Source organism: Amaranthus tricolor, chromosome 7, assembly GCF_026212465.1.
Source record: "Amaranthus tricolor cultivar Red isolate AtriRed21 chromosome 7, ASM2621246v1, whole genome shotgun sequence".
Taxonomy (NCBI): domain Eukaryota; kingdom Viridiplantae; phylum Streptophyta; class Magnoliopsida; order Caryophyllales; family Amaranthaceae; genus Amaranthus; species Amaranthus tricolor.
Genome location: NC_080053.1, coordinates 16,302,815 through 16,317,102, shown reverse-complemented (window position 1 = coordinate 16,317,102; position 14,288 = coordinate 16,302,815). Strand labels below are relative to the sequence as shown.

The 14,288-nt window shown below is 33.7% G+C and overlaps 2 protein-coding genes across 2 annotated transcripts; both read left to right on the top strand.

Moving 5' to 3' along the window:
• Positions 1 to 4,324: 4,324 nt before the first annotated feature.
• Positions 4,325 to 6,928, top strand: LOC130817830 (S-adenosylmethionine synthase 4). The gene is made up of 2 exons (XM_057683753.1): positions 4,325 to 4,508; positions 5,350 to 6,928. Exon 2 carries the CDS (start codon positions 5,358 to 5,360, stop codon positions 6,546 to 6,548), a length of 1,191 nt encoding a protein of 396 aa, XP_057539736.1. The 5' UTR covers positions 4,325 to 4,508; positions 5,350 to 5,357; the 3' UTR covers positions 6,549 to 6,928.
• A 477-nt stretch (positions 6,929 to 7,405) lies between these two features.
• LOC130818553 (uncharacterized) lies at positions 7,406 to 13,685 on the top strand. The gene is made up of 9 exons (XM_057684717.1): positions 7,406 to 7,434; positions 9,831 to 9,962; positions 10,627 to 10,704; positions 10,815 to 11,350; positions 11,432 to 11,910; positions 12,042 to 12,241; positions 13,051 to 13,106; positions 13,227 to 13,448; positions 13,549 to 13,685. Exons 1-9 carry the CDS (start codon positions 7,406 to 7,408, stop codon positions 13,683 to 13,685), a joined length of 1,869 nt encoding a protein of 622 aa, XP_057540700.1.
• The last annotated feature ends 603 nt before the right edge of the window (positions 13,686 to 14,288 follow it).

The window sequence follows — 14,288 nt, the reverse complement described above, 5'->3', positions numbered from 1 at the left end:
GGTGAATGTAGGACACACGAGCGTTTCACTAGAAAAACTTTGCAACCACAATATAGAGCAATCCCTAGGAGCACTCTTAAAAGACGCACAATTAAATTATATGAATCAATGCGCTATGAATTAGTTGAAATGTTTAAATCTTTTAATGGTAGGGTTAGCATAACAACTGACATTTGGTCTGCTCCCCCACATTTAGAATCTTATATGTGTGTAATAGCACATTGGATAGATCAAAATTGGATTATTCAAAAAAGAATAATCGCTTTTGAGAGAATGCCAGAAAGACATACCGGTGAAAACATAAAATATAGATTAGTAGAGATATGTAGAGAATGGAACTTATTAGATAAGATATTTTGTTGTTCTACTGATAATGCAACCGCTAACATTAAATGTATAGAACTTTTGTTCAACGAACCTGCTTTTAGTTTTATTCTTGGGGGTAGCTTATTACACATACGTTGTTGTGCGCATATAGTTAACTTATCTTGCCAAGCAGGTATAAAACAATTAAGCGATTTATTAGATCCAATTAGAGATATAGTGAAGTGGCTTAGGATTGGAAAGATAAAGAGACGATATAAACAATTATGTGACCAATATCAGCTAAAAAAAGTGTATTGGTCATTAGATACTCCTACACGTTGGGGCTCAACCAACGATTTATTAAGAAAGGCGATTGCTTATCGTCCAGTTATAACACAACTGTATAGTGAGTGTACAGATAGCTATATAGCTGATGACACTTGGGAATTAGCTATAGGTGTACATAAAATATTAGAAGCGTTTTGACCACGCAACTAAGATTTTTTCATATGTTTATGAACCGAACGTTCACTTAGTAATAAGTGAGTGTATTACTATTTTTTATCATCTCCTTAAACATACGCATGATGATACTAACCCATATTTGAAGCCGATTCTTGCAGATATGATGGAAAAATGGAAGGCATATTTTTCCGATTTTCCTTATATTTATGGAATGGCAACCATTTTAGACCCATGTTTTAAAACAGAAGTCCTTACTAAAGTAATAGGATTTTACTACCAATCGTTAGATCGCCCGCCTACTGATGTACATAATTATGTTGGAACATGTAAAAAACTTTTAGCAGAACTCTATGATTATTACGCTAGTGTATATAACCCAAAACGCGATACGTCTAGGCGTGCTAGCGTTTCGGCACGTCCCTCTTATTATAATTCAGTAATAGCTAATATAATGAGTCAAGATGATAGTTTTGTAGGATTATGTTCTTCTTCACCCTCCACCTCATATTTAGAATTAGATAGTTATCTTAAACACCACTTTGAAATTGACCAAGGTAGCTATAATATTTTAGAGTGGTGAAAAGAAAAATCTGTAAAATTTCCCATTTTAACGAGAATTGCAAAGGATATCCTTGCAATTCCTGCGTCAACAATTGCGTCGGAGTCTGCTTTTAGTGCAGGTAGAAGAGTTTTAGACGAAAAGAGATCTCGTCTTGCTCCACATAGTATTCAAATATGTGTTTGCAAGAAAGATTGGGATCAAGCAGAGATTCCAACACAAGGACTAAGGAATGATGATGATCAAGACGACGATGATGATCCATGGATGATGATGGATACATCTACATCATCGTCAAGAGGAGAGTCAGCGGAAGCATCTAGCCAACCAGATGATGATGACGAAGACGAATAGGATCAATCGGACAACAATAAATCAACATTCAACAACTATAAATAAAAGGTATGACAAAGAACTACGTGGGCTTTGATTCTTTCGGGATACGTAGGCAGCTTAGTATTCCTTTGGGTACTAGGTTTAAGTCCATTTTCTCCCTCTTTTTTTATTAATCATCTTTATCGACATTATCATTGATTCGTTTCTTATTAATTTATTTTTTTCGTTATTTTTAGTAAATATATTAATAACGATGACAACTTGACAAGCAATGAATTTCGCTAATAATCAAGTAATCATCAAAGGTACGTCCGCAATATTATAGTATTTTTTTATTATATAAATATTTAAAGAAAAAATAAAAATGGAACCGATGGTCCGACCCACCCGTCCCGTGAGTTGGAACCGCCTCATGAACCGCCAAGGAACCGTTTGGAACCACCCGGAACCGGAACCGGTTGCAACAGGTTCCAAATGGAACCGGAACGGAACCGGCCCAACCCGGACCGTGGCCATGCCTAAGCGTATAGATGGATAATAGGATGTTTAGTTGTTGGTTGTTGACTTTTTAATTGACTTGTTATTATCTTTATTATTGAAAACGACGATGTATTTGAGTTCGAATAATGTGTTTCAAAATTTAATATTGCCAAGATCGAGTGTATGAAGTTTTAGTGACAAACAAATTACGCTATCAATGTTTGTAGGAGAAAATAAAGCAATAAAACGACACAAAGATTTAACGAGGTTCACCTAACTAAGGCTACGTCATCCGGTGTGTAGTATCTCTTATATTATCAAAAGGAGTTCAAAGAACTCTCAAATATGGAGAATTACAATAGAGAAGAGATATAGGCTAGTGTATGGCTTGGGGTGTATTTTGTGGATTCCTTTTTGATGAATGAGAGCTCTCTATTTATAGGAGAGATCATACTAAATAACATTAAGTACATTAAAGCTATGATTAAATGATAATGAAACATCCCTAAGTACATGAAAAGTCATAAAACAATATTCTAGAGTATCAGAGACTTCGCTCGACCAAAACAGGGGTTCGCTCGGTCGAGCGACTTGGTCGAGCGGACTTCAAGAAGCTTCTGGTTGCATTCTGTCTGCTCGCTCGACCCATCCTGGAGCTCGCTTGGTCGAGCGAGCTGGTCGAGCGGCTCTTCAGAGGCTTCTGACAGTATTGCTCGACTTGCATAGTAGAGCATCTTAAATCAACCTTTCCACTTCTTCATTAAGTCCCATAACTCTCACACTTCATTACCTTATTAATCCATACTTAATCACCATCATAAATCAATCATCAAAACTTAACTTAATACACCCACATTACCACATTCATGGGATTCCATTCTAAAGGTCACACATGAATGCACCTCATCAAATGTGAACTCAAGTCACACTAATCACAACAATTATCAATTTATTTTTGGGTTATAAATAAGAGTTTTAAGTACTTCTAATAAAACCATGGCTTAAAGTCTCCAAATATCTAGCTCCTTACAAAAACACCAACAATTCGGTAAATATAGAAGTCTCCAAATCAAAAAAAATCTAGGTCTTTTATTACCTACAACTTTAGTTTGAGAATTTTTTTAATGAACGCTAAATTGAGAAATTTTATTTTCTCTAACTCTATTTTTGCAAATCATTCACAAATTATTAAAAAATAACTGAGTTATGAAATACTACAATTTATATAGCTTTAACGGTTATTAGTGTAGCAAATGACCATTGGGTGAAGCTGTTACCCGAAACTAAATTTTGATTTGACTGGCCAAAAATATTGGTTTATAAGTGTTTGATAAAAAATAAATATTGGCTTAGATATGGGGATGATGATGTAAAAAGGTATTCTAGTAACTTTTTGGTAGCCGTGTCAAAAATAGATTTGACCCGATATTTACCTAACCTTATATTACCGACTCTCACTTTGACAAGATTTCTAAAATGAATTTACAATAATATAAAAATCAAATATGGACAAATAATTCAATATTATCCAACCCGAAACAACTAATCTAAAACAATTTGATAACACAAATTAACACCTATACGCTTTTGGTTATCATTTTAGCTTTGAAAGTAGAGTGCTATCTTAAATAACATTAATATAAAAATTTATCACTATTTAATGCATGATTGTCATACTTCTAATTATTTATCTCGTTGTATTTGAGCCTTACTGCTATGAATATCATTCTTATAAAATAATTTTGCCTCATTGTGCAAAAATCGAAGAAGTGAAAGTGCAAAGTTAATTCCACTAATATCGATTTAATAGAAAATATAATAATAATAATAATATAATAATAATAATGTAATAAACAATAACAAAATCAAAATCCACATTGAACATAGCAAACACGGTTTACTGTCATTAATTAATATTATATTGTATGTAGCTGTCTTATAGTCCAGATTCAATTATCAAAAAATGAAAACAAAACAAAAAATTTATATACCACCCAAAACGCCACCGTTTAATTCATCACTGACCCAAACCCATCTCAAAGCCGCCAAATAAGGTTGGTAAACCAACCGCAGATCCAGGGGCAATACTATAAATTCACTCCAAAAAACACCCAAAATTCCATTGGACCCCACCGAATCGTACCCGTTAATTTCACCTCAAAGATCCAACGGATGAGAATTAGATTTACAATATTTCTTCCTCGTAATTTCTCTATAAATACCCTTCTTAGTCTATCCTTCCAACTCGCCTTACACCGGTCTGCAAATATTTATAACAAGACTCGGACTTTCTTACTCTACTCTCCCTCTTCTCTCTCTTGCTTCTTTGCTTACTCGGGGATTCAATTTCTTCGTTCTCCAGGTAACATTGAATCTGGATTGGAATTATTACTATTATCAATTTTTGATTGTTACTTTTGATGACGTTATGATGCTTGTTTGGATTTTGCCAATTAATCGAGTAATTTTGTAGATCTAATTAGGTTTTGACGAAATGCTGAATGACTATGTTGATTTGTTCGGTTTTCTGTTAGATCTTGTTTTTTCGCATTAGATCTGTAGGTTGATGAAGTAATTTTGAATTGAAATGGTTGAATCAGAATTAGTTGATCAGGGTTTTACTTGTTGAGTTGAACAAATTAGTTGATTATTGGTTGTGTAGTTAATTAAAATTTAGAATTATAATAGCTAGGTTTCGTCGGTTGTTGAAATGAAAACATTGTTAGCTTATTAGATCTGGGAAGGTGCGCGTTTTAAACTATTGGAGCTGGAACTGGGAGTGGGAAGGGGGGGTTATATTTATTTTTAATTATTAATAATGAAAAATGATACGTTGGTTTATAAAGATTGAAAAGATTCGATCCTTGTTGATTTTGAGCTGATTAAAATGAAATTAAGAACGTCGGTAGTCAGTTATTGATATAGGGAATATTGTCACTTTGTCGGGGGATCTATTCCTGTACGCTGAGTAAGATTTCAGCAGAGTAAGTGGGCGAACAACTTTTTGTAATGAACTACCTAATCTTTTTATCCTTCCTAAATGTTTGCTAGTTGTTTCTTATCTGATTTGAGTAGAAGATGCAATATTGTTTATCTTGAATTGATTCGGTTTGTTGTTTTAATAGGATACATGTTTAATTTTTGGTGTTGGATGTGATTCTTGTGTTGATGTGGATGGTTGTGTTGTTTTTGTTGGTGTACAGCTTGAGAAATGGCCGCCCCAGTTGACACCTTCCTTTTCACCTCCGAATCCGTGAACGAGGGACACCCCGACAAGCTTTGTGATCAGATCTCTGATGCAGTGCTTGATGCTTGCCTTGCGCAAGACCCTGAGAGCAAGGTTGCTTGTGAGACATGCACAAAAACCAACTTGGTCATGGTCTTTGGTGAAATCACCACCAAGGCTAATGTAGATTACGAGAAGATTGTTCGTGAGACTTGCAGAAACATTGGATTCGTTTCCGATGATGTGGGTCTTGATGCTGATCACTGCAAGGTCTTGGTTTACATTGAGCAGCAAAGTCCTGACATTGCACAAGGTGTCCACGGTCATCTTACCAAGCGTCCTGAGGATATTGGTGCAGGTGACCAAGGTCATATGTTTGGGTATGCCACCGATGAGACTCCTGAGTTGATGCCTCTCAGCCATGTCCTTGCCACTAAGCTTGGTGCCCGCCTCACAGAGGTACGTAAGAATGGTACCTGCCCATGGTTGAGGCCTGACGGCAAAACCCAAGTCACTGTTGAGTACTTCAATGAGAATGGTGCTATGGTTCCCATCCGTGTTCACACCGTCCTCATCTCAACACAGCATGATGAGACAGTTACCAATGATGAGATTGCCGCTGACTTGAAGGAGCATGTGATCAAGCCCGTGATCCCGGAGAAGTACCTTGATGAGAAGACCATCTTCCACCTCAACCCATCTGGTCGTTTTGTAATTGGTGGACCTCACGGTGATGCTGGTCTTACTGGACGTAAGATCATCATCGACACTTATGGTGGTTGGGGTGCCCACGGTGGTGGTGCCTTTTCTGGAAAGGACCCAACCAAAGTTGACAGAAGTGGTGCTTACATTGCCAGGCAGGCAGCCAAGAGTATTGTTGCTAGTGGGCTTGCCCGCCGTTGCATTGTTCAAATTTCTTACGCCATTGGTGTCCCTGAGCCATTGTCAGTGTTTGTTGACACCTATGGAACAGGAAAGATTCCTGACAAAGAGATCCTCAACATTGTCAAGGAGAACTTTGATTTCAGGCCTGGTATGATCGCCATCAACCTTGACCTATTGAAGGGTGGTAACAGGTACTTAAAGACCGCTGCCTACGGACACTTTGGTAGGGATGACGCTGACTTCACCTGGGAGGTTGTGAAGCCCCTCAAGTGGGAGAAGCCCCAAGCTTAAGCCATCAAAGCGGAAGATGAGTTAAGACTATGATCTATGAATTCATTGATTATATTTTTGATCAATAAAGCAAGTGCCTGGATCTCTTCCACAGGTTGGAGCTGCTCTTTAAACAAAAGCATTATATAATCCTTGCTTAGTATTCGATAGTATGATGGATTATACTTGTGTACTTTGTTATCCGTTTTTTTTATATTTTTTGGGGGGTAAGTTGGTTAGTTGTGGAAAAACTAGAGAACGGATGTTGGGGAGTTTTTGTTTGCAGCATTTCATAGTAATGATGTTTTAACAGAAGCAAGAATGGGATCAGCTGCTGAGCAGCATCCATAAAATGTAATTTGTGTTGGTTGATAGTAATGAAATATGTGCTTTTCAAATTAGTAGTATTGGTTTGGTTTGAGCTACCCTAGTATTACGTCGGTTAGTTCAGCAAATTTTTTACGAAAACCGAAATTTGGTTGGTTGTGGAAATGTGGGGAATGGGGTTAAGGACTTGTTCACCACATAGTTTCATCTTTCTTCTGTTGGTAGACTGGTGTCTGGTAGTTTAGAATTAGAACCATAAAATGAAAAAAATTGATGGTGAATGCTACTCATTACTCGCTACTCAATCAGTATGGGCCCAGACCTTTTAGTCTTTTTGTATTAAACTCTTTTAAAACATGCCATTTGTATTGGTTACAACATAACATGACATTAACTGTCTTAATCTTGATAGTAGCACGAGTCTTATAGCCAATAGGCCCAACATAGCCATCTATCCTCAAAAAAAAAAAATTCACCCATTTTCTTGGATTTAGTATCAAAATATTACACCTATGACCTACCCATCATTTAACTTAAAAATCTCATCGTAAATGGTAATTCCTTCGTTTCGTTTGCTAATGTTTGTTTAGTTTAAAATATTTTATTTTACATAGAGAAATTTGATTAAGATTGTTAAGACATAAATAAATGATATAATATATTCATTTGAGATCTTGTTAGATTTGTCTTAATGTATATTTTTTTTACTATATATATTTTATAATTTTGTATGATGCTTATTTAGAGATATTAAAGCTCTAAAGTTATAATGAAAACTGTGCAAAAAGTAAACGAGAAGAAAAAAAAGAATATAGTATTATTTTAGACGAATAGAGGAAGTAATTCTAAAATAACATTTTTATATTGAAAGATATCTCGAATTTTACGAAGTTTTTCAAAGTACTACTGTTCATAATAAAGCCTTTCATATAATTTGTTACTTTCTTCTACTCTTATCAAATGTCATATTCGTTTTTTTTTTTATTATTCAATTTTCGTTCGCATTTTAGTAATTCTCAATTTATAAATGAAAACACGGTTAAGTGAAATTGTACTTAATTCGTCTTAATGTAACTTTTATTATTATTATCATCACATTTTTATATTTTTTAACCAAGTATAATTAACAACAATTGGAATTGAAATAGTCAATCAGCAAGTGTCCAAAAACAAATAGAACTAGCATAAGCAGGAGTATAATTTTATTTTTAAGTTGGTCTCATAAATTTGTGACAATTTCATTCGGTAACTCCACATTCTCTTTTTTATTTTAATACATATATTTAACTCTTTATTTTTATTCTATCCACACATAACTTTCAACCCTTCATAAAATAAATCATTTTTCCAACCACTAACCTTAAGTAATATTCACTTCGTACTTATTGCAATACTTTAGAAACGGAGGGAATAACTTTTTAGGTTATAGAGTATGATGAGGAAAATTCCTATAGAGATAAGTAAAAATCATATTTATGACCTTTCCTAGGAATTAATGCTTACTCTCTAAGTAACATAAAATCTAATATTCATTTAATATAGTTTTTAAAAATAATAATTTCTATATTAATTTTTGTATATATTTTCATCTAAAATATAGTTCAATTACAATTAATTCTTTTAAAAAATTATCTATATGATTATAGTAATAATATTAATAATATAAAATACTACTATTATTTAAAAAGTCAAAAATTCTAATACCTTGTAAGAGCACATTCGGTTGACATAGCAAATAATTTTGAGCGAGAAGTTTGAGTTCCTTTGAAGTTACTTCATATGTCTAATTTAGGAAATGTTTTATGATCTTGTTTGATTGTGCACTAGAATCACTGCAGTGAAGTAACTTTTTTGCGATATAAAATTTAATAATATTGAAAAATATGTCACTGATTTATATTTTTAGTATAATAATTATTAATTTTTATTTTAAATTCTATAACTGATTTTGTGACTCTTTCCTTGATCTTTAGTGACAATGTGATATATATATAATTGTTATTATAGTCTATAGTAGCATTTATGAAAAATGTCACTAAATCCTATGTCGCGAAAAACTTTAGTATTATTTTTTTTATTATGCTACTAAAACGTTTAATAACTATCACTAAATCTACAACTCCCTCCGTTTCTTTTTGTTTGTCCAGTTCAAGTTTTTCCACAATAGGAGAGAAAAATTTTAATTTGATTTTTAAAGTATATATTGAAGACTAAATACATTCATATGAAATTTTATTAAATTCTTCTTGATAAAAAAAATTTTAATATATAATTTTTACAATTTTTTATGAAGCGTACTAATAGATATTAAGACTCAATATTTGCTTTGAAATATGTGCAAAAAGTAAAATAGACAAACAAAAAGAAAAGGAGGAGTATGTATACCATTAGAAATTTAAAGCAATGACATTTAAATTACAAGTCATTAATATATCTCACTAAAAGTATATTTTGTCATAGTAAATTTGTCCACAAAAATTTAAAATTATTGATATAACTCTTGATAATTAATTTTCGGCACTTTAATGCTATGTTTGGGAACAATGATTTTATTTAAAAATTTAGAATTGGTTCAAATCTATTGTTTGGCAAATTAAAAATTTTCAAATTTGAATTTGAATCAAATTCCATCATTGTTTTCAAAGTAGTTAAAATTGAGGATTTGAAAATGACTACCCAAACCTTGTCATTCTCAAATTCTTCATTTATGATTTCATAATTAAAATTCATAATTAAAATTCATAATTTGAAATGAAATATTTGTTCCCAAACACTACATAAAGGAATTTTTACTTTTAGGGTATGTTTGGATTGGGCCATTTCATTTGAATTGATGGAATTGGCCCAATTCCACTGTTTGGCTAAGCTGAAAAATTGAAATTGGAATTGGCCCAATTCCAACACAATTCCAATCCAAGTAAAAAACAAACTCTTTATTTCCAACCCATACCTTCCCTAATTTCAATTCCTATTCAGGCTAAATATTTTCGCTCTTCTCCCTTCTCTTCGACATTCATTTGCTACTCTCTTCTTCGACATCATTGCTGCTCCCATCGACAACATTGTTGCTCCCATCTTCGACGTCATTGTTGCTGCTCCCATCTTCGAGTAAGTTTGATCTGCTTCATTCGCTAATTCTTCATTCACTAATTCTGATTCGTTGTGATTATACTTGCAATTTGTAAAATATTGTGGATTTAGGTATTGTTAGCTAGTTTATTTTTGTGAGATATGATTTTCTAATGCAATTATTTTTGTGAGATCTGATATTCTGCCCTAGAGATCATCTCACAAATACCAAAAAGTCTACATAAGCTATTAAAATCGCTTCCTGCAGAAACAATCAGATGTTGAGCATAAACTTTATAATTTATTAAAGGTTTCAATAAAATAGTATTTGAATAATGGAGTTCGGAACTTGAATTTTTTGATAGTGGTTGAGCACGTTGTAGTTCTTTGGGTGAGCATGTTGTAGCTCTTTGGTTGTATGAGCATGTCAGTGTCGCAACATGCTATACTTCTATCCAAGCAATAAGGATTTTAAATTTGATTTCTTATTTGTTCTACTCTGTCTTGGTCCTCTGATCTGCCTTGGTCTGTCAGTTGCACTTCACTCTGTTTTTTGGGCTCTAGAATATACTTGTGTTTTAGTTATTAATTTGCATCTACAAGCTTTTATTTATTAATGTTACGATGTTATTAATTAATTAAACATTGGTTATATTATGTCTCAGTATACCATGTCTCATGATTGACAAGTTTCTATTGTTAGAAACCGAACTAGTGATGACAATAGTGATAGCGATGAAGATGAAATGGAACTAATTGCAATAGTTAGTGGCTTTATATGGTTGTAGTAGGAGCATGGTTTGATAGGTTTTAGCATAAAGAAGTACCTTGGAAAGAACATGAACGTGCAGTTAAAAGAGCATATTGGTTGGATTCCCTCATGAATGATAGGATTTGTAAAGAGCAGTTACGTATGGATCAGAGATGTTTTGATAAGTTATGCGAGGTTTTAGTTCCTAGAGGAGACCTAGTTACTACTAGGAATGTGACCGTAATAGAAATTGTTGCGTTTTTTCTACATACTCTTGCCCATGATCTGAAGAATAGAACTATTGGTGCCGTGTTCACTCGTTCGGGAGAAACGGTAAGCCGTCAATTCCATACCGTGCTCAAAGCTGTGATGAAAATAGGCAAGTATTATATCAAGAAAGTAGATTTCAATGTGACTTATTATGGAGACAACAAGTGGAAGTGGTTTGAGCGGGCACTTGGGGCACTTGATGGGACACTTATTAAGATGACAGTTCCCGTCGAAGATCGACCTAGATATAGAGATAGGAAAGGAGATATTACTACCAATGTACTAGCTACATGTGATCCAAGTCTTCGGTTCAATTATGTTTTGCCTGGCTGGGAGGGATCGGCTTTTGATCCTCGCATTTTAGGGGACGCCCTCCAAAGACCTAATGGTCTCAAAGTTCCTAGGAGTAAGCAAAACCTCAAGTAGCTTGAAATTATAATTCTTTATAATTTTACTTTCTTATATAATTTTTTTTTTATTGTCACAGATAAATATTTTCTTGTTGATTTGGGATATTCTAATGCACAAGGCTTCTTGGCTCCATATAAAGGTACACGTTACCATTTAAACTTGTGGAGAGGAAGTGCTCCTACAAACTACAAAGAATTGTTCAACTTGCGTCATTCATCCGCATGTAATACTATTGAAAGAGCCTTTAGGTTATTGAAAAAGAGGTGGGCTATATTGAGGAAAAGTAGCTTTTATGATAAGCAAACACAAGTAAGAATCATAAATGCATGCTTTGTTCTCCATAATTTTGTTAGAGAAGAAAATTTGAATGAGGAGAATTTGTTAAATGAGTTGGACGATGATTTATCAAATGTAGAAGCTTTGGATACAATGGAGGATGAAGGGGAGGATTTCATTTCAATGGCACAAGCCTCACCTCAATGGAACAACTTAAGAGATGAAATGTCACAAAAAATGTTCCGAGAATACCAAGCGAAGGGGGGTTACTTGATTATGGTTATTTTTATTCTCTAGTAGTGTAGGTGTGTGAATGTGAATTTAGTACAATGTTTTGTATTCATATGCCAACACTTGTGATTAATTTTAGATAATGAAACCTTCTAAATGTGTTGTTTTGTTTTTGGTAGGTAATAAGCAATAAAAGAAGCTATGTGTCTTGGAATAAGCAGATGGATGGCATTCTTACTCGAGTTTTGTTAGAACAAATCAACAACAAGGAAAAAGGAGATGGAGACTTTAAGCCTCAAGCTTACCAAGCTGTTGTTGATGAGTTAAAGAGAGAGTTAGGCATTGCACTTAATGTGGATCATGTGAGAAACCGAGCTAAGTCTTGGAAGAAACACTATGGCTGCATCACGGACATCAAGACTTATACAAAATTTAAACGGGATGATGAAAAAAAATGATCGTAATCACAATGAAAGATCTAGCTCAATGGACAGAATATATTAAGGTATGTATGGCTGAGTTTCTACTTGTATATTTCATTGACTAGTAAAGATTAGTGAGTTTAGGAGCAGAGTAACATGACCTGTATTGAGTATAGATTACTGCCTCTGCCCTGCCTATGAGTTAAAATATGTTACATCTTGAAGTAAAAGACAGTATATATCACACAGAATCTGTACAACAGGACTTCCATTGCAGATCCTTATGTATTAATTTCTTTGCTTACACCAGAATGTGGAAGTAGAATTTGAACTCTAGCTATATACTGGTATACTGTTTCAACTTTGGAGATTATATTTCATAAATTATGTGATCCTGTGTATATTTTAGCGAATCAGTGTTCAATAAGCTAAGGATTTTATACAGGGACTTATTTCTTTTCAAGTGAATGAATTGAATATGGTTAAATGAATTTAAGCTGATTGACTAATGAATACTGTGTCCTTCTCAATTATGTTTTAAGTGTAGTCAGTTTGAATAGAATCCTGAGATTTCGGCAATACTATTAAATTCATGCTCAATCATTAACTACTTAATCTGACATTGTAAATTTGATCCCTTCCTTTTATTACTGCTTTGTTTTTTGGTCGAGACTGCTTATTGCTCAGTGCAATTGATTAACTAGAGTATATAATTTATAGATAGCTTCCTTTTATTCTGAGTTGTTTCAGTTTAAATGATATATAGATGGCTTTCTCCAAATAACAGTTGTACTCTGAGTTGTTTCCAGTTGCATATTCTTGGTTCTTTAAGAATCTGATCTGCTCAAATGTGCTTCCTGTACCAATATTATTGTTTCCTAAATTGTGTTACTATTGCTTATTTGCTTCTTCGTTTGCTAAATTGGGATTGTGATCGAGTAGGTAAAAAAAAAAATGCTGCCCCTTATTGCAACAAGTGCATAGAAAATTGGGAAGATATTTGCACTTTATTTGGTGCGGATAGAGCCGTCGGGGATGGTGCAGAAGAACACGAGGAGGCAGCGGATGCCATGGAGGGGGAGACGATCTGTGAACGAACAAGCTCTTCTAAGGATCCAACTAATTCAAGCTCTCGCAAGCGGAAAAAGGATAGTGTAGCTGACGGTAAATAGTTTTGCCGAGTCATTTAGAGAGTACGTGCAAAGTAAGATTAAAGACGCTTTGAAACTCACTTCTCAAGAGATTCACGCTGTTGTTTCTCAAGTGCTTGGCATTTCTAGGATTCAGACTATGCGGGCAGTAAAGAAGTTTATGAATGGTAATCCCGACGAGTTTCTGATGTTGAAAGAACTACCGGAGGATGAGAAACTCGACTGGATACTATTATGCCTTGACGAGTAGTTTGTACGTTACACTTTTGATATTCTATGTTAAGATAACTTTTAATGTGACAATTTCGGATTATTGTAATGTCATAATACATTTTATTTGCTAATATTTAATATTTTTGGTTGAATGTAATTACAAGGTTATCCAAACAATGCTATAGAATTTAAATTTGGGAATTCAGTTCCAATATTTTCCAAACAACTATGTGGATTTGAAATATAGGAATTCAATTCTTTGATTTTCAAACGAGATTGAAGAATTGGAATTGGAATTTAAATCCATAATTTCAATTTCTTGAATTGAATTACAAAACTTCAAATGAAATTCGTATTTTCAAACGCTACCTTAATGAAATTCATATTTCCTATACTTGTCCAAAAACAGTCAACCGTACAATTATATTTATACAAATATAAGCAATTCTTAGAAATAAAATTATACAACAATGGAGAAGAAACCAACGCAAGTTGGCCTTTGTAATAGGTTGTTTGGTGATATTATTGCCTATGTCAATACTAATTTGCCACAATATATTATTATTAATTTTATGATTCGTAAGACAAAATATAAATTGATGCATGGCGTCAAGATTAAATCTTGATTAAAAGATAGAAT

Excerpts from the sequence above, each read along its gene's own strand:
- LOC130817830 (XM_057683753.1), top strand. The coding sequence starts at position 5,358 with ATGGCCGCCCCAGTTGACACCTTCCTTTTCACCTCCGAATCCGTGAAC.
- LOC130818553 (XM_057684717.1), top strand. The coding sequence starts at position 7,406 with ATGGTAATTCCTTCGTTTCGTTTGCTAAT. Across the intron at positions 11,911-12,041 it reads AGGGGGGTTACTTGATTATG|GTAATAAGCAATAAAAGAAG; the intron begins GTTATTTTTATT and ends TGTTTTTGGTAG. Across the intron at positions 13,107-13,226 it reads TTTCCAGTTGCATATTCTTG|GTAAAAAAAAAAATGCTGCC; the intron begins GTTCTTTAAGAA and ends GTGATCGAGTAG.